Source organism: Amblyraja radiata, chromosome 22 (assembly GCF_010909765.2).
Source record: "Amblyraja radiata isolate CabotCenter1 chromosome 22, sAmbRad1.1.pri, whole genome shotgun sequence".
Classification (NCBI taxonomy): domain Eukaryota; kingdom Metazoa; phylum Chordata; class Chondrichthyes; order Rajiformes; family Rajidae; genus Amblyraja; species Amblyraja radiata.
The window spans coordinates 21,220,961-21,241,958 of record NC_045977.1 but is presented as its reverse complement, the minus strand read 5'-3'; the positions used below and the strand labels follow the sequence as shown (position 1 = coordinate 21,241,958).

Below are 20,998 nucleotides of genomic sequence, written 5' to 3'. Positions count from 1 at the left end.
CAATGGGATAGACTGGGGATTAGGAAAGTAGGGGATATGTATGAATTGGGCAAACTGTTATCATTTCAACAAAATTAAAATTTAAATTGAAGGATAATCAATATTTTAAATATATACAGGTATGTGACTTTATTAAGAAATATACACATAGATTTCAAACTATATTTTTAGACCCTTTAGAAGAAGCAATGAATATTAAGGCTGATTCACAAAAATTAATATCATACTTTTATAATAATATATTATATAGAGAATCACCCTTAACAGAAGCACTAAGGGAAGATTGGGAACATGAGCTAATGATAAAGATCTCGAAGGATAGATGGGAAAAGTATTTGATGAATACACATAACTGTTCTATTAATGCAAGACATAATTTAATTCAATTCAAATTATTACATAGACTATATTATTCAAAAACGAGGTTGAATAAATTTTATCCAAACGTCTCTCCCAGATGCGATAAATGTTTGTTTCAAAACGCTAATATAACACATTCATTTGTAGGATGTACAAAGTTGAATAAATTTTGGAGTGATATATTTACAAAGCTCTTCAAGTCAAGAATAGAACCCAAAATGGAATAGATTATATTTGGAATAATAGGAGAAGATACCAATTTAAATACAGACCAAAATGTTTTTTTAAATTATGGGTTAATAATTGGAAAGAAATTGACACTTAAATTTTGGAAAAATACAACCATACCAACTGTTAAAATGTGGATTAGGAATATGATGGACATAGCACGCCTTGAAGAAATGAGACTCCGACTAATAGATAAATATGACCAATTCTTAAGGAGTTGGTCTCCTTCCATCGACTTTTTGGAATCATGTGATGCAGCGGTACCATAAGGATTGCTGATTTCAGTTCATGACGTGGATAGATTTACATCTCCGAATATAGATTTGAAAAATTCTCTTTTAAGGGGCCTTCTCTTCTATTTCTACTTTCCACTTTTTCTTTTTTCTTTTCTTTTTTTTTTTTTTTTATACACACTTCACGTTTTTCTACTCTCCACCGTCTATTTTTCCACTTTTTCCCCTTTCTATTGTTTTCTTTTTCTTGTCTTGCTTACTTCCTTCTCATAACATAAAACTAGAGGTTGTACATAGAATGGATTACGGTATGACATAGTTGGCACCTAAAATTAGGTGCCACTGTATTGTTTTGTACTGTATTAACTTCTAATAAAATAAACAAAAAAAATAAAAAATAAAAAACAAAAAAACAAAAAACTGAAACCCTTGGATTATTCTCTCAAGGAATGTGTATAGAGGGAAATTGTCATCATGTTTACATCATGTAAATGGAAATATGTAGTTAGTTAATTTATTGTCAAGTGTACAGAAATACAGCGAATTGCTTGTTCTGTGTGCTATCCAGTCAAATCATATAATACATGAGTACAATAGATCCTCTTCTGGAACAGCACGCAGAGTGCCATGTTCTGGATTCATCTTGCAACCTCCATCGCTGACCATCACTTGTCCATTTCCTCCACAAATGCTGCCTGACCCGCTGAGTTACTCCGGCATTTTGTGTTTTGCTCAACATTCCAGCATCTGCAGTTTCTTGTATACAGCTGCCAATGGTTTTCAGATCGAAACTATGTTTCTGCAGAATAATATTAATTATGTACCGGGCAAGGACCCATTATGAATCCACATTAGAATGAAACCAGCTCAAGGTAGCAGCATTAACTAAACCAGTACTGTACCATTTATTATATTCTAGAACTCTGGGCATCACTGGAAATGTAGGACTTGAACATTTCACTTTTTTTATTTTTGCTTCTGTTTGGAAATATTTCTTGAGTATTTTATCAGTGTTCTGCAAAACTGAAAAGGTCTTCTTAATACAACTTTAGTTAAGAGCAGCATTAACTTTCAGTTCCATAAGGTTCAATTTCAGTGAAATGGAGATTGAACATGTCCATTCAACTCCATAGAACAATACAGCACAGGGACAGGCTCTTCAGCCCCCAATGTCCGTGCCAAGCATGTCAGGTTTAACTAATCTCCTTTGCCTGCATGTGATCCAAATCCCTCCATTCACTGCATATCCCTGTGCTTATCCTCTTAAATGCCCCTTAATCTATATTAATTTAATCAATTTTTCACCATCTATCAGATTTCCATCACTCACCAGCACATCCCACAGACAAATGGGATTGGGCAGTGTTCTGTGTAGGCTTATCGAAAGCCATCTGATTCTTCTTAAAAAAAGAAACAAAATGAAATAAGGCAGTGATTTTGGAAATTTTACATAGTTTATATTTATTACATGCACAGGATTTGATCAATGAACAAAAAAATATTCCAAGTGGATTTTTGGAACATTTAATCCTGGATTCAAACCTTTCACAAAGATTGTGCAATTATCTGCATCATACTTAACATAAGAAATTGATTTTGTGGTTCTCCAGGGGAAAAGTTGTAAATTCACAGCCTGTTGAATATATCATATAGGTTTTGATCTCAGGAATTTAGAGCAATTATGACAATTGGTCGCAATGGGATGTGTATCCATGCTTCAGACTCCGTAGCATTTGATCTATAGTTTTTTTCTTGTCTCAGTATAAAGTACATCTCTGACATGGTGTCCATAGAGGATTCAAGAGAATGCTTGATTAAAAATAATGAGGGGGATAGTTCATAAATGACAGGAGTAGAATTAGGCCATTCGGACCATCAAGTCTACTCTGCCATTCAATCATGCCATATAGAAACATAGAAAATAGGTGCAGGAGTAGGCCAATCGGCCCTTCGAGCCATCATCGATCATCCAACTCAGTATCCTGTACCTGCCTTCCCTCCATACCCCCTGATCCCTTTAGCCACAAGGGCCACATCTAACTCCCTCTTAAATACAGCCAATGAACTGGCCTCAACTACCTTCTGTGGCAGAGAGTTCCAGAGATTCACCACTCTCTGTGTGAAAAATATCTCTCCCTCCTAACCCCATTCTCTTGCCTTCTCCCCATAACCTCTGACACCTGTACTAATCAAGAATCTATCTATCTCTGCCTTAAAAATATCCACTGACTTGGCCTCCACGTTGGTAACAAAAAGCAAAATTTGTATGACCTGGAACTTTAACATAAAAACAGAAATGATATAGGTCGTGCAGCATCTGTGGTGAGAATTACCATCAACTCAGAATCCACCTCCCCCCCAAAAACTGTTTTTCCAACCATCGCCCACCCACCCCCTCTCCCAGTCACCCTACTCCTTTCAGCTCCTGCATATACTCATAGCCTGAGACTTCAAATTCATTTTTATTCCACCTTCTTACAGGGATAGGAACCGTTTAGTGGACCTGCTGAGTTACTCCAGCACTTTGTGTCCTTTTGTGCAAACCAGCATCTGTATTTCCGTGTTTCTTCTCCTGACTCTCTATTGTCTAGGGAATAGGAGTAAATCAGCGGGCCAGGCAGCATCTCTGGAGAAATGGAATAGGTCGGTGACGTTTCGGGTCAAGACCCTTCTTCAGAATGAGAGTCAGGGGGAAGGGAAACGAAAGATATAGATGGTACATAGAACACATGAATGAAAGATATGCAAAAAACAACAATCACCTATTCCTTTTCTCCAGATGCTGCCTGACCTGCTGAGTTACTCTGGCTTTTTGCCTCTCATGTCTGATCTGACTGGATAGCATGCAAAGCAAAGCTTTTCACTATACCTCGGCACAGGTGACAATAATAAACCTGAAAAAAACTAAGATGAGCATTAAAATTAGAATTGGGACCCCCATGTCTTGGCCCTTAGCAACGCATTTGGAGCGCCAGGGCTCTCTCCACGGGTTCTATTGGTTGCTAGGGGAATGACGTGCCGTCCAGTCCGTCATCCCCCCCTGCATGTGGAAATGTCCCGCCCCTTGTCTCAACCTCCGACGCCGATTGGTCCGTACCCGTCGGTGACAGGGACGTGCGAGTGGGTGACAGAGCTGTCCATCAAGGTGGCTGTGGGCTGCGCTTGGTCCTGACGCATCATGGCGGCTGTGGGAAGAGCGATGAGAGAGCGGCCGCGTCACTAGCGAAAGCGCCCGGAAAACAAAAAAAATCCGCCGCCACTGCCACCAGGAAAATGCCCACGCAGTCAGCGGACCGCAGAGTAGCGCTTGTGAGGCACGGTTTGAGAAGGATATCGGCGCGGAGCTGGAATCGGGGCCTGTGAGGAAGGATGAGCTGCAGCGGGCCGGCGCCAGTCACCATTTGTTGCCGGAAAATCAGGAAGAAAAGCGGCGGCCGCCGGGTGTTGTCGTGAGCAGTCGCTCGCATCAATGGGGGGCCGTGTAAATGCTGGCGGTCGGCAGTCTTTGACAGCGGTTGAGCCGCGGCCGAGCATGGCGATGAGCGCCGGCATCCTTCTGCTGCTGGCATTGCGCACTGTCCAAGGCGCTCCACTTCCGCAAACAAGTGCAGGTCAGTGTGTATTGCAATCTGAAAATGCCGCCGCTCCTCTGATGAAATGTGGATGTGCATATAAGAAAAACAGCTGTTTTTCCCGCATTGACGTTTAACCCGTTAAATTTAGGTTCAGATGTTCAAGGTTTTAAAGATACAGCATGGAAACAGGCCATCGATCACCTGTTCACATTAGTTCTGTGTTATCCCACTTTCTCTTCCAGTTCCTCCACACTAGGGGGAATTTTACAGAGGCCATCTAACCTATAAAGTCTTTGTGAACATGCAAACTCCACACAGACAGCTCTCGAGGTCGGGGTTAAACCTGGGTTTCTGGCGCTGTGAGGCAGCAGTTCTACTAGTTGTGCCATTGTGCCGCCTTTAATACACAGAGAATGGAATAAAGCTTGATCACTAATTGTTAGGAAACCACAGTTATACTTAAATTGCAACTAGTTCATTACTTCAGGAAAGGAATTGCATTTCCCTAACATGATTTGGCCTAGATGTGAACAGACACAGAATGTGAATGACTCTGAAGTGGCCTAACTAAAACGCTAATTTCGACATGTATTTAGGGATGAGCAATACTTCCTGATTTAGTAAGTAGCACGCATATCTTATGAATACAACTTCGTAGGGTGGGGTGGGGGTGATGAGAAGGCATCTGACAAAGAATGTTGTTGATGCTTGCAATCTGAAAACAAAATGCTGGAAACAACCAACACTTCAGGTAATGTCTGTGGGGAATGAAATTGCTAACATTCTAGACAATAGCCTTTTGAACATTTTCTGATTTTAATAAAGATTACAACAAGTAATATAATTGTGAAACGCGGTGTTTATAAAAAAAAAAAAATGAGCAAAGCACAAATTGTTGGAGGAACAAGGGGTCAGGCAGTATCTGTGGAGGGCATACAACGTTGTCCTTTCTCTTCACAGATGTTAGCTGACCCACTGAGATCCTCCAGCACATTTTTTTGCTCAAGATTCTGACATCTACACTTTCCTTTATCTTTAGTGACTTTCTGGTCCTCTTGGGATGCACCTTGCTTGGCAATAAAGTTATTTTAAAAATAGCTATTATTGTGACAAAGGAATATTGTGTGATGTGAAAAGAGTTACTGATTCATATTAGGTTTTCTTTCTGTAAGACTGATTCTGTAAGGCACAAAGTGCTGGAGTAACTCAGAGGGTCAGGTAGTATCTCTGGAAGACCTTTCCGATTGAAGAATGGCCCCAATCCAAAAATGGCACCTACCCATGTCTTCCAGCGATGCTGCCTGACCTGCTGATTTACTCCAGCATATTGTATTTTCTTGTAAATCAGCATCTGTAGTTTCCTGTGTCTATTGGTACTTCCAATAACCAAATGTCATTCATTAAAAGTGAATGCCTGCTTTCTTGTAAAATCTCCTTAGGTATGAAATGAGAGCTCATAATTGTATAATTTAATTTAACTGTAACCTTAAATTCTTTTACCTTTTTTTGACAACTTCAAGCTGAGTATTATAGCTATGAAAAAATATTGTAATGTGTGAATAAAAATATGCTGCTCAAAGCAGTTTCCAGCTGCATATTGTACTATGGTTGAATTGCATTGTGAGATTGATTTGGTTTTTAATATAAGACATTAAATCCAAATTTAGCAGCTTGATTCTGGAATATGTTTTAATTGTGGATGAGTTAGCAGATTGAATGTGATTTGTCATATCCTATGTGTAGGAGGCTGAGATTTCTGTGTGAGCACAATTGCGGTTGTAAGGACAGAAAATGCTGGAAACACTCAACATTTCTGACAGCATCTGTAGAAGGAGAAACTGTGCTAAAGTTTTGTGTTGACCCTTTAATAGGACTGGGAAAGGGAGAAAGCAAGTTAAAGTTATGTTGCAAATAGAGGGAGGAGGAAGAGGTGGAAGGTGAGGAATATCTCAGGATAGATAAACAACAAACATCCATGATTTTATACACCTCCCAAAGATCACCCTCGGCCTCCTGCAATCCAAGGAATAAAGTCTCAGCTTCCCCCTTCTTAAACTGTTTTTAACAATGACAGCACTGGACTCAGTATCTCTTTGATCTCTCCATTCCTTCCCATTTTCTTTTCCATTTCTGAAGAGGCTTAAAACTGAAGCACTCCCAGCTTTTCTCTCTACACATACTGCTTGACCTGAGTATTTCTAGCCAGTTACATTATTTCAGATTTCCAACATCTGCAGATTAAAAAAAAAATCATATTGTATTCTGTTTCATTTATATATTTGAATTTTCTAACTTTTAATAATCAGACTAACCAAGCAGATGGTTGGAAGGGCATTACACCTTTTGTTTCATATTATAAGATGATCTAATTTAGTCGTCCCCAGATGCTCAGTTAATAAATTGCTTCTGTTTTTGGCTTATTATACACTATTAATTGGTTGCATTATAGGTGTCATTCATTTTACTACACCACTGAATACAAGATGTGGGCTTTGCTTGACAGCACAACAACCTAACTTTGACTAGGGAGAAAGGGGCAAAATATCTTTGTGTAATTACTGTCAAGAAATGATGATTTGGTCAGAATTGCACATCTGTCGGGTTGCTCTGATGTGATTTTTTTTTTTTAAAGTGCAGTCTGGGTGAAATGCCCATAGATCCACTAACAACAGTAATCACTTGAGACAGGACAAGAAAAATCCCTTTGCCCCACAATGCTGGTGCTGATTGTGATGCCACTTTAAATTGCTCATCCACCTGCAAGTGATCTTTAACCTCAATTCCTTGCCTGTTCATGCGTTTGTCTATATACTTCTCAAACATTGCTATCATATCTTTTCTACCATTTCCCTTGGTGGCAGCAGCACCCACCAGTCTGTGTTAAACCAAAAATTGCTCCGTAGATCTCTTTTAAACTTAACCCTTCTGACCTTAAAACTATGGTCTCTAATATTTGACCTTTCTAACCTGGGAAAAAAGACTGATGATCCACCCTATCATACCCTATCCGCCTTATCATAATTTTTATAAACTTCTGTCGGGTTGTCCCTCAGCCTGTGACGCTCCAAAGAGAACAATCTGAGTTTGTCCAACGGGAGGTGAAGCTCTTTAATCCAGTCAATATCCTGATGAACCTCTTCTGCCTCCCTGCAGATTCTCCACATCCTTCCTGTAATCTGGTGATCAGATCTGCACACATACTGCATATTTGGCCTGAGCAAAGTTTCATAAGCTGCAACATGACCTCCTGACTTTTATACTCAACACCCTGATAAAGGGAAGCATGTATGCCTTCTTTACCACCATGATTACTCTTGGGGAGCTTTTAACTTGCATCCCAGGATCCCTCTGGACATCAATGCTCCTTAGGGTCCTGCCAGTTGTTATATACTTTTCTCGTACATTTAGACAGTAGACAATAGGTGCAGGAGTCGACAATTCGGCCCTTCGAGCCAGCACCGCCATTCAACGTGATCATGACTGATCATCCACAATCAGCACCCCATTCCTGCCTTCTCCCCATATCCCCTGACTCCGCTATCTTTAAGAGCCCTATCAAGCTCTCTTGAAAGTATCCAGAGAACCGGCCTCCGCCGCCCTCTGAGGCAGAGAATTCCACAGACTCACAACTCTCTGTGTGACAAAGTGATTCCGCATCTCCGTTCTAAATGCCTTACCCCTTATCCTTAAACTGTGGCCCCTGGTTCTGGACTCCCCCAACATCGGGAACATGTTTCCTGCCTCTAGCGAGTCCAAACCCTTAATAATCTTATATGTTTCAATAAGATATCCTCTCATCCTAAATTCCAGAGTATACAAGCCCAGCCACTCCATTCTCTCAGCATATGACAGTCCCGCCATCCCTGGAATTAACCTTGTGAACCTTCGCTGCACTCCCTCAATAGCAAGAATGTCCTTCCTCAAATTAGGGGACCAAAACTGCACACAATACTCCAGGTGCTGTATAACTGCAGAAGGACCTCTTCCTCCTATACTCAACTCCTCTTGTTATGAAGGCCAACTTGCCAATCGCTTTCTTCACTGCCTGCTGTACCCGCATACTTACTTTCAGTGACTGATGAACAAGGATCCCCAGATCCCATTGTACTTCCCCTTTTCTCAACTTGACACCATTTAGATAATAATCTGCCTTCCTGTTTTTGCTACCAAAGTGGATAACCTCACATTTATCCACATTAAACTGCATCTGCCCACTCACCCAACCTGTCCAAGTCACCCTGCATTCTCATAGCATCCTCCTCACAGTTCACACTGCCACCCAGCTTTGTCATCTGCAAATTTGCTAATGTTACTTTGAATTCTTTCATCTAAATAATTGATGTATATTGTAAATAGCTGCGGTCCCAGCACCGAGCCTTGCAGTACCCCACTAGTCACTGCCTGCCATTCTGAAAGGGACCCGTTAATCACTACTCTTTGTTTTCTGTCTGCCAATCAATTTTCTATCCATGTCAGCACTTTACCCCCAATACCATGTGTCCCAATTTTGCCCACTAATCTCCTATGTGGGACCTTATCAAATGCTTTCTGACCTCCCAAAGTGCAACTCTTACCTGTTTGAATTAATATCCATCTGCCTATCTTTCCAAGTGGCCTATATCCTGCTGAATCCTTTGACAGTCTTCCTCACTATCCACAACTCTGCCAATTTTTGGGTTGTCTGAAAACTTACTAATCAACTCACCTACATTTTTGTCTGTATCATTTACATATATCACAAAGAGCTGAGGTCCCAGCACTGATCCTTGCAGAACAGCACTCATCACAGACTTGCAGTCAGAATAATTAAACCTCTATCACTACCCTCTGTCTTCTATGACGAAGCCAGTCGACCAAGTCTCCGTGGATCCCAAGTGCCATAATCTTCTGGATTAGTAATTATCAATATTTTGCTCATCAAATTTTCGGTGAGATTGTGAAAACCGTGTGATCATTATTGCTAGATCTACCACAGATGTTGCCTCATATGCAGTGTTTCTAGTATCTTCTGTTTTAGTTCAGATTTCAATTGCTGGCAGTTAAAAAAAACAAAACAAAAAACTGCTGCCAGTATTAATAAATGAGGGATTTTTTTCTTCCTGTTCTCTTCTCCCTCTTCTCACCACTAACAATATTTTGATGCTGTCAACTTGCTGATCATTCTTTCTCTTAGCAGTGTGTGAGAATGCAAGGAAAATATTTGCTTTGAATAATGTGCATAAGTGTTGGTATACACACATTTTGTGATGCCCAGTTTACAATATATAAGAGACTACTTGCTCAATTGTTAAAGTTACCTTTTCCCCAATGATTCAAAAGTAATCCCAGCACTTCTCTTTGTTGAATGGATAGCATAGTATCTTTTTCTGTTTGAAGTATTTAATCTAAACCTCTGTTTATAAAACTGTAAAGCATTCACATTGGATCACCCTTCATCCAAGGACATTCTGCCATATTGCATCCTCTTTAACACTATTTACTCTCTGTAAAAATGTTGTTGCTTCTATCCATTCTGTGCCAATGTCTTTGCTGTCCTCCACCCTAATTGGTACATTCATGTTTTTAAATATGTTCCTCAATTTAGAAATAAAAATCTATTTTTGAGAGCTATCAGCCTGGAAATTATCTCCCATTGGTACTCTGACTTGTTATTGACATGATCCACCTTGTATTTGTTAAACAGTATACAGACGGTATCAGTAAACCAACAGATTTACTGATCCTGTTAACTTCATCTCCTCTTGTCCTCAAAGTCATTCTCTATTTTTTCCTTGAACTCTGTGCTACAACCTACCTCTTGTTCTGAAGAATAGACTCCTGATAAACCTAATCGCCTCAATTGTTGTTCAGATTTAGAGATCCTGTTTTCTTGAAGTTCCACTCTCTAAAATGTGCTGGCTGTATATACCATGGGACAGCAGTGGCCTACATAACTGAGCTCTATGCCAAGACAGTTGCCAACAATAAAATCCTTTGTTTGGCTTTACTCTGAACATCTATTTGATCATTGGCTGTAAATCCCTTTGGGATACCCAGAGAGTGGGAACATTCTTTTAACAACGCATTTGAGTAGTGAGAAATAATTTCCACCTAACTAGATATCATTGTTAAATCCACTCTTATCAGGCCTCTTGCAGATTATTTTCAATGATTGTTTCTCAATATAAGGTAGTGATACTATTTCAGAGCAGAAAAGCTAATTGTAATATTTTGTAATCAGTTAATTATCATTAATTTGTGGTACAATCCTGAAGGAATTTTTTTTTTTTTTTGCCATTTAATGCAGGCCAGATTCACCTCCTGTGAAACATCTACACCTGATGCCATTTTCAATGTATTGTGGGACATTGGAGAAATTTGGCCATTTCCTTGGTTCACCATTGACATAGCAATATACCTGTAAAAGCTAAAGTATTGCAATAGATGTGTTGTGCAGCATTTCACAATTGTAACAAAGAACTTTAGTTCAAAAGACCCAGCAATTGTTTTATCCCCACACAAGATTTGAGTTCATGAATGTTAGGGATGTACTGTAGATGGATATCTGTTATTATGTTAGTTATAATTAACTGAAGTGTCATTGTACTCTAAACTATTTTGTTATTCTATATTTAATATGTCAAAAACCAACACTTGTTGAATTTTTAGTCACAAGTTATCAAAATACCTTCTGATTAAAACGTGACCAGCTGGGGACTGGCACTGAGAAGTACCTGTTTATTTTGTGGTAGGTTATTTGCTGTGGAGATTGTTCTGTGATGGAAGAACAATATGTAGCTGTTGGAAAACATTTACCAGGATTTTTTAATGCATTAATTTATGATATTGCTTTAAGTCTATTTCAGACATGGTGATTGAAAGTGATGTCATGATTTAAATTTTAAGTTTTCATTCCAGTCATCTGACACAGTCTTTTATGTGCAAGATTTGTGGAAGATGATTCATATCACAATGTGATCCCACCACCTGTCACTTCTCGCACTCCACACTGCATTCTGTTTTCTGCCGAGACAACACTCTCTGGGGCACCCTGGTTTGCTGATCCTTCCCCTCCCTCTTTCCTGGCACTTTCCCCAGCTTCTGTTGGAGGTGCAACACTTACTCCTCGCCTCTACACCCCCACCATCACTATCATACAGGGCCCAAACAGCCTCCCAGTGAGGCAGGTTTACATGGATCCCATCTAACCTCATCTATTGGCTTATTATTGTCATGTGAATTGAGATACAGTGAAAAGCTTTGTTAGTGCGCAAGCTAGTCAAATCATACTATACATGAGTATAATCAAGTCGTATACAAATATAACAGGTAGTGCAAAGAGAAAAATACACGAGTGCAGATATAGTATTACAATATTATAAACATTAAAGTTATAAAGAAGTTGTCAAACATGCACAGTGAGGTACGTTGGAAGATCATGACTTCTCCCAAGCTGATAGAAGGAAGGTTCAGTAGTCAGCAGGGGGGAAGTTGTTCCTGAATGTGGTGGGACCTGCTTTCAAACTTTTATGTTTTGCCTAATGGGAGAGGGGAGAAGAAGAAATAACAGGAGTGAACAGGTTATTGATTATGATGGCTGCTTTCCCATGGCAGCATGTTGTAGATGGACTCGATCGTGAGAAGGTTGGTATCTGTGACGTACTTGTTACATCCACAACATAATAAATAGGAGCAGAATTTGGTCATTCAGCCCATCAAGATTACTCTGCCATTCATTCATGGCTGATTTATTTTTTCCTTTCTTGGGGTTCACACCTTTGATATGTACACCTAGGAACTCGAAATTCTTGACCATCTTCACTTTGGCACCATGTGTGCTGATTTGGGCATGTCCTTCACCTTGTTTCTTGAAGTCAATAACTAGTTCCTTCATCTTGCTTGTGGAGAGTTTGTCTTGATACTGTGCAACTAAGTTTTCTATCTCCTCCTGTGCTCCATCTCACGATTGTTTGAGATCCAGTCACTGCAGTGGGGCCATCAGTAAACTTGTAATTGGGGTTACATCAGGATTTGGCTGCACAGTTGAGTATATAGTGAATATAGTAAGAGGCTCAGAATGCATTCTTGTTCACTCCTGTTTGGTTGGAATTGTCATTGAAATAGACAATAGGTGCAGGAGTAGGCCATTCGGCCCTTCGAGCCAGCACGGCCATTCAATGTGATCATGGTTGATCATCCACAATCAGTACCCCGCCTTCTCCCCATATCCCTTGACCCCGCTATCTTTAAGAGCTCTGTCAAACTCTCCTCTTCCCCCCTCCCCCTCCCCCTCCCCCTCCCCCCCCCCTCCCCCCTCCCCCCCTCTCTCTCTATCTCAGAGCAATAGTCAATATATAGGAGTCTGTAAACTTGATGTTCCTGCAATGAGTGTAGGGCCAGGGTGATGACCTCTGATGTGTACTTGTCACAACAGTATGTAGACTGCAATGGATAAAGTCTGTCTTAGAGGGGGGAGTTTATATGTGCCATAGCCAATACCTGTGGGCTTCCACAATGCAAATTGGGTGATCACTTTGTGAAGCAATTGTGCTTTGTCCACCTGGACTTCCCAGTTGCTAGCCATTTCATTCCCATACAGACCAGCCTGTATTTGGCACCTCCATTGCTATGGCAGGCCAAACGCAAGCTAGAGGAACACCACCTCAAATTCTGCCTTGGTAATCTACATTCTAACAGCATGAGCATTGACTTCTATAATCTCAGGTTACCAGTTTCCCCACCCTGAGTCCCTGTATCCACCCAGATACTGTCACACTCACCTGGCTTCTTCCCCACCCACTCCTACTACCCATCACCTAAATTCTCAAGGGATTGAACAGGAAAAATGCTCCTGATGTTGGGAAAGTCCAGGACCAGGGGTTATAGTTTAAGAATAAGGGGTAGGCCATTTAGGACTGAGATGAGGAAAAACTTTTTTAGCTAGAGAGTTGTGAATCTGGAATTCTCTGTCACAGAAGGTAGTGGAGGCGATTAATTGGATGTATTCAAGAGAGAGTTAGATGTACCTCTTAGGGCTAATGGAATCAAGGGATATGGGGGGAAAAGTAGGAAAGGGGTACTGATTCTGGATGATCAGCCATGATCATATTGAAGGGCCGAATGGCCTACTCCTGCACCTACTTTCTATGTTTCCTTATTTGGACCCATACTCCACCTTCCTTTCTCATCAGATTCCATCATCTGCAGTCTCTTGTTATCTCAGCTAGTCATGTTCCAGCATATCTATCGCCAGCCCCCTCTTCCCCACTCTATCCAGCAATCCACCCCTAATTTGGATCCAACTATTGCTTGCCAGGCCTAGCCCCACCTCCTCACCTTTCTGTAATGGATATCTCTTATCCATTTTTTCAGACCAGAGGAAGGGTCTCGACCTGAAATGTGGGCTGTCCATTTCCTTCCACAGTTGCATCTGACCCATGAGATCATCAAGGTGTGTTGTTTTGCTTCGGGCTCTGGCATTTGCAGTCTCATGTGTCAGTGTGTGATATGTTGAACCTCTAAATATTGTCCTTTTGCGATGTCACTTATTTTTGTCTTGACACCACATGATTTGAAAGCTATAACAGATGACCTAATGGCCACAATTTTAAAAGCAACACTTAAACGGCAAATCTTATTTACTTTGTCAAACTGCAATAATGAGCAGCTAATCTACTTTCATTGTGCTGATTAAGGATTACATTTTGCCCTATTCAAAGCAATGCCATGGTGTTTTTTCTTTTGCATTTGAGGAAGCAGGGGGAGCATCAGTTTGATACGTTAGTAAAGATAACACCAGTCACTCGCTTATTACTGCATCCAGTCAATTTATATTTTTGTGCTCAAGTTTCTGGATTGGGACCTGAAAATGGAAAGTCGTTTCTTGAAGGTGAGTGCTCACAATTAGTTGACAACAGTGGTTCACTTGTTAGATCTTTGTACTGAGTTGTTCCTAATTTTTATTAACCTACAAATACCTTCCTCATACTTTAACGTGTTGCAATCCTTTCAAGATTGTTGCGAGCACCAGACAATTAATGACAAGAAATCGAATAAGACTATGGATTGTAGTATCAAGAGGAACAAAGCCCTTGCGATTCATTTTTGATTTATTAATGTCGCATGTATCGAGATACTGTGGAAAAACCTTGTTTGTGTAGTTGCAATTTGGCATGTCAGTTCTTAGTGATTATGTTGCAATTTGTGAGGGTTTCCAAATCGGCATAGGATTGTGTTCTTTGACCGAGGAGGTGTGCTCTGACCACAGTTCAGCTGACAGAGCAATAGCATGAATTCTTTCTGTGGGCGAGTAATAGGTCAAAAGTAGGAGTTGTTGAAAGCAGAAGGGAAAGCAAGTAAAGCAGTTTTCCACATTGTTTACATCTGCCATCTCTTGCAATTAGCTGTCATATTCAAAGAATGACACAGCATTGAGGGAGATAATTCTCATTTTGTCTTTGTTTTCAATGAGTTAATTCCATTCTCCATGAAGTCTCCTCACATCATTAAGGGCCTGTCCCACTTAGGCGATTTTTTAGGTACATAGCGCAATGAGTCTTTGGAATTCTCTTTCTCAGTGGTAGTTGAGCCTTTGATTATTTTTCAGGCAGTGGTAGAATTCTGGATAAGCCTAGTGGTGAAAGGTTACTAGTGGGATTGCAGTTACATTGGGATTGGCCCTGATTTTACAGAACGGTGGGTGGTCTCAAGGGGGAGAAAGGGAGGGGGGAGAGAGGGAGGGGTGGAGAGAGGGAGAGGATGGAGAGAGAGAGAGGGAGAAGGAGAGCGGGAGGGAGGAAGGGAATTAGAGAGGGAGGGAGAAAAAAAGGAAGGAGGAGAGAGGGAGGTTGGGTGTTAGGGAAAGGGGAAGGGAGGGAGAGAAATGGGAGGGGGAGGGAGATATTTGTTGGAATTGTATACAGACCACCAAACAGCAGTAGGGAGGTTGGGGATAGCATCAAGCAGGAAATTAAGGATGCGTGTAGCAAAGGCGCAGCTGTTATCATGGTTTTTTTCTTCTTTTTTTTTCTTCTTTTTTTTTTTCTTCGAGTCCGTTGCAATCTCAGATGTCGTTCTGCCAGTATCTGGCGCAGGTCACAGCTGGTCGGGTCGGTTCAGCCAGGTCCTGGGGGCTGCACTGGGGGGGCGTCGTCACACTCCAGTAGGTGGGACATTGTCTGTACTGCTCCACAGCTGCATGTGTCTTCTGCCTGGTATTTCCATGCTTTCATAAGTGCTTTGCACCTCCCCTGCTCCACTCGTAATCTGTTGAGGGTCTTCCAGGTTGGCCATGGGAGGTCGTGCCCGCTGGCGAGGCATTCAGTCGGAGTGATTCCTCTCTCCATCCAGTCGTGGGCTCGTGTGTTGAGCTGGTTCCATTCATCTTTCCAGATGTTGGTCCTTGCTGTTTCTTTGGTTGTCTGGAGAGGTGGGACTGTCTGCAAGAAACTGGCTCTAGATTTCAGTCGGGGTGGAGGTGCTGTGTGTCCGTGCAGGGGGTGCCTGGTATCGATCTCCTGTGCTCTCCGCTCGTCTTTGGCGATGATGGATCGTCTGATATGGGGGGGGGGGGGGGCAATACCAGTTAGGGCGTAGAGGCACGGGACTGGCGTTGTCTTTATGCATCCCATGATAATGCGGCAGGTGTCGTTGAGGGCTGTGTCAACCAGTTTGGTGTGGTGGGAGCGGCTCCAGCTTGAGCACGCGTATTCAGCTGTGGAGAAGCACAGGGCTAGGGCAGTTGCACGGATGATTGGTGGATCAGCGCCCCACTTTGAGTTTACCAGTTTGCGCAGGATGTTGTTGCGAGTGTTGACCTTGGCTTTGGTGTTCTGAAGGTGGGTTTTGAAAGAGAGTGTCCTGTCGAGTGTGACTCCGAGGTACACGGGATGGAAGTGGTTGGAGAGTTTGTGGCCATCCCATGAGACGCTCAGTTGTTTTCCTGCATCTCGATTTTTAAGATGGAAGCTGCATAGTTGGGTTTTTGATGGGTTGGGTTTCAGGTGGTTGTTATTGTAGTAGGTTGTCATCTCTTGGAGGGCGCTTTCCAGGACAGACTCGATCTTCTGGAAGTTCTCCTCTTGGGTGGTGATGCAGAGGTCATCAGCATAGATGAAGCGGCAGCATTGTGGGGGAAGTGGTTGGTCGTTGGTGTAGATGTTGAAGAGGAGGGGGGCCAGTACGCTGCCTTGTGGTAGGCCATTCTTTTGGGCTTTCCATTTGCTCTTCTTGTCGTTTAGTTGAACGAAGAAGCGCCTGTTGTTGAGAAGGCTTTTGATGACTTGGCACAGGTCGAGGTCACCAGTCATGTCAAAAAGTTTCCTGATCATGGTGCGGTGCTGGACAGTGTCGTAGGCAGCGGTGAGGTCTATGAAAGCTGCTCCAGTGATGAGTTTGCACTCAAAACCGTCCTCAATGTGTTGGGTAAGGTTCAGTAGCTGCCCGGCACAGGTTATCATGGGTGACTTTAATCTACATATAGGTTGGGCCAACAAAATTGGTAACAGTGCTGAGGGAGAGGATTTCCTGAAATGTATAAGGGATGGTTTTTTAAACCAATATGTAGAGGAACCCGACCAGAGGGCAGGCCATCCTAGACTGGGTATTGTGTAATGAGGAAAGATTAGTTAGCGATCTTGTTGTGCAAAGCCCCTTGGGCAATAAATCAAGAGTCAAGAGAGTTTATTGTCATGTGTCCCAGATAGGACAATGAAATTCTTGCATTGTGACATAATATGGTGGAATTCTGCATTAGGATGGAGAGTGACACGGTTAATTCAGAGACTAAGGTACTGAACTTAAAGAAAGGAGATTTTGGAGATATGAGACGGCAATTGGCTAGGGAAAATTGGCAAATTATACTTAAAGGGTTGACGGTGGAGATGCAATGGCAAAGATTTAAAGACCGCATGGATGAACTCCACAAATTATTCATCCCTGCCTGGCGAAAAAATAAAACTGGAAAGGCGGCTCAACTGTGGCTAACGAGGAAAATCAACTGTTAATTCCAAGGAAGAGGCATATAAACTGGCCAGAGGAAGCAGCAAACCGGAGGACTGGATTAAATATAAGGTTATCCACTTTGGTGGTAAGAAAAGGAAGGCAGATTATTATCTGAATGATGTCAGATTAGGAAAAGGGGAGGTGGGTGTGTTTGTACATCAGTCACTGAAAGTAAGCATGCATGTGCAGCAGGTACACAAAATTGCTGGAGAAACTCAGCGGGTGCAGCAGCATCTATGGAGCGAAGGAAATAGGCGACGTTTCGGCCCGAAACGTCGCCTATTTCCTTCGCTCCATAGATGCTGCTGCACCCGCTGAGTTTCTCCAGCAATTTTGTGTACCTTCGATCTTCCAGCATCTGCAGTTCCTTCTTGAACACATGCATGTGCAGCAAGCAGTTGGCCTTCATTGCGAGAGGATTTGAGTTTAGGAGCAAGGAGGTCCTACTACAATTGTACTGGGCCCTGGTGAGACCGCACCTGGAGTATTGTGTGCAATTTTGGTCTCCTAATTTGAGGAAGGACTGGAGTGCAGCGTTGGTTCACCAGGTTAATTCCCAGAGTGGCACCCTCTCTGCCTCAGAGGGCGGTGGAGGGCGGTTCTCTGGATACTTTCAAGAGAGCTAGATAGGGCTCTTAAAGATAGCGGAGTCGGGGGATATGGGGAGAAGGCAGGAACCGGGTACAGATTGTGGATGATCAGCCATGATCACATTGAATGGCAGTGCTGGCTCGAAGGGCCGAATGGCCTACTCCTGCGCCTATTGTCTATTTACTGACATATGACAGAATGGGTCGACTGGGCTTGTATTCACTAGAATTTAGAAGGATGAGAGGGATTCTTTTTGAAACATATAAATTTTTTAAGGGATTGGACTGGCTAAGTGCAGGGAAAATGTTCCCGATGTTGGGGGAGTCCAGAACCAGGGATCACAGTTTAAGGATAAGGGGTAGGCCATTTATGATTGAGATGAGGAAAAACCTTTTCACCCAGAGAATTGTGAACCTGTGGAATTCTCTGCCACAGAAGGCAGTGGAGGCCAATTCACTGGATGTTTTCAAGGGAGAGTTAAATTTAGCTCTTAGGGCTAAAGGAAAAAGCAGGAACGGGTTACAGATTTTAGATGATCAACCATGATCATATTGAATGGCAGTGCTGGCTCAAAGGGCTAAATGGCCTACTCCTGCACCTATTTTTGTATGTTTTTCTATGTTTTTCTATGTCAATCATATAGATGCAAGTACAGTGGCTTGCAAAACTTTTCATACCCCTTGAACTTTTCCACATTTTGTCACGTTACATCCACAAACGTAAATGTATTTTATTGGGATTTTTTGTGATAGACCAACACAAAGTGGTGCATAATTGTGAAGTGGAAGGAAAATGATACATAGTTTTCAAATTTTTTTACAAATAAAAAACTGAAAAGTGTGGCGTGCAAAAGTATTCAGCCCCCGAGTCAATACTTTGTAGAACCACCTTTCGCTGCAATTCCAGCTGCAAGTCTTTTGGGGTATGCCTCTACCAGCTTTGCACATCTAGAGACTGAAATTTTTGCCCATTCTTCTTTGCAAAATAGCTCAAGATCAGTCAGATTGGATGGAGAGCGTCTGTGAACAGCAATTTTCAAGTCTTGCCAGAGATTCTCAATTGGATTTAGGTCTGGACTTTGACTGGGCCATTCTAACACATGAATATGCTTTGATCTAAACCATTCCATTGTAGCTCTGGCTATATGTTTAGGGTCGTTGTCCTGTTGGAAGGTGAACCTCCGCCCCAGTCTCAAGTCTTTTGCAGACTCTAACAGGTTTCCATCCAAGATTGCCCTGTATTTGGCTCCATCCATCTCCCCATCAACTCTGACCGGCTTCCCTGTCCCTGCTGAAGAAAAGCATCCCCACAGCATGATGCTGCCACCACCATGCTTCACAGTGGGGATGGTGTGTTCAGGGTGATGTGCAGTGTTAGTTTTCCGCCACATAGCGTTTTGCATTTAGGCCAAAAACTTCAATTTTGGTCTCATCTGACCAGAGCACCTTCCTCCACATGTTTGCTGTGTCCCCCACATGGCTTGTGGCAAACTGCAAACGGAACTTCTTATGGCTTTTTTTCAACAATGGCTTTCTTCTTGCCACTCTTCCATAAAGACCCGATTTGTGGAGTGCACGACTAATAGTTGTCCTGTGGACAGATTCTCCCACCTGAGCTGTGTATCTCTGCAGTTCCTCCAGAGTTACCATGGGCCTCTTGGCTGCTTCTCTGATCACTGCTCTCCTTGCCCGGCCTGTCAGTTTAGGCGGACGGCCATGTCTTGGTAGGTTTGCAGTTGTGCCATACTCTTTCCATTTTCGGATGATGGATTGAACAGTGCTCCGTGAGATGTTCAAAACTTGGGATATTTTTTTATAACCTAACCCTGCTTTAAACTTCTCCACAACCTTATCCCTGACCTGTCTGGTGTGTTCCTTGGGCTTCATGATGCTGTTTGTTCACTAATGGTCTCTAACAAACCTCTGAGGCCTTCACAGAACAGCTGTATTTATACTGAGATTAGATTACACACAAGTGGACTCTATTTACTAATTAGGTGACATCTGAAGGTAATTGGTTGCACTGGATTTTATTTAGGGGTATCAGAGTAAAGGGGGCTGAATACTTCAGTTTTTTATTTGTAAAAATATTTGAAAACCATGTATCATTTTCCTTCCACTTCACAATTATGCGCCACTTTGTGTTGGTCTATCACATAAAATCCCAATAAAATACATTTACATTTGTGGTTGTAACGTGACTAAATGTGGAAAAGTTCAAGGGGTATGAATACTTTTGCAAGCCACTGTATATGATGGGGTTATCTAGTGGGCACCTCCCTTCACTGATATTTCGTTGTGTTAGGCCCACGACAACTCGGGACAGTTGGTTCTGGTGTCCCAGAACAAGCCCCCTCAATATCTGCTCCCACCACCTATGCTACCAGTATTTACTAAATAAAGGAAGCTGCAGCGAATTAGCTCACTAGCAAATGCTAAACACCTGCATCCTATCTTCCACTAAACCGAGCCCATCCTTAAATTTGTAACACCACAAATATTATCCTTGCATACACTTACACATACTCCAATTACAAAGGAATACACATACTGCATGTCATACGTTTTCTTTCTGTCCTCAACTGATACTATTTCTTCTCCACTAAATCCACCTACTGCCTTGCTCTGCTGCCTCTGCTACCTCTGACATCTGCTTTACGACCTGACACAAACTTTGTCCGCATATTCCTAGCTCTTCAAACAGCGACCAGGTTGATCTCATAGAAACATAGAAAATACGTTCGGGTCATTCGGGCCAGCACCGTCATTTAATGTGATCATGGCTATGATCTCGCTATGAAAACTCTACAACCCACCTCTACCTGACATACTCTTGCTCTCCATTCTCGCTGCTCAACTTATGCTGCCAAGTCTACATATCTCAGCTTTTTCCTTTCATAAGCCTCATCCACTAAGTTCTCCCAAGGCACCGTCAGTTCTATAAAATACACTATCCGCTGACTAACTGATCATAACACTATCTTTTATTAAAATACTCCTTAATTTATACGTATCTCTGTAAGGTTGCAGT

At 42.1% G+C, this 20,998-nt stretch overlaps 1 protein-coding gene across 1 annotated transcript in view; it reads left to right on the top strand.

Moving 5' to 3' along the window:
- The first annotated feature begins 3,968 nt into the window (after positions 1–3,968).
- Positions 3,969–20,998, top strand: part of lmtk2 (lemur tyrosine kinase 2) — a 101,616-nt gene continuing 84,586 nt past the window's right edge. Inside the window, exon 1 of the mRNA XM_033040560.1 lies at positions 3,969–4,432. Coding sequence (XP_032896451.1) covers positions 4,291–4,432 — 142 coding nt within the window. The 5' untranslated portion in view covers positions 3,969–4,290. The remainder of the gene's footprint in view (positions 4,433–20,998) is intronic.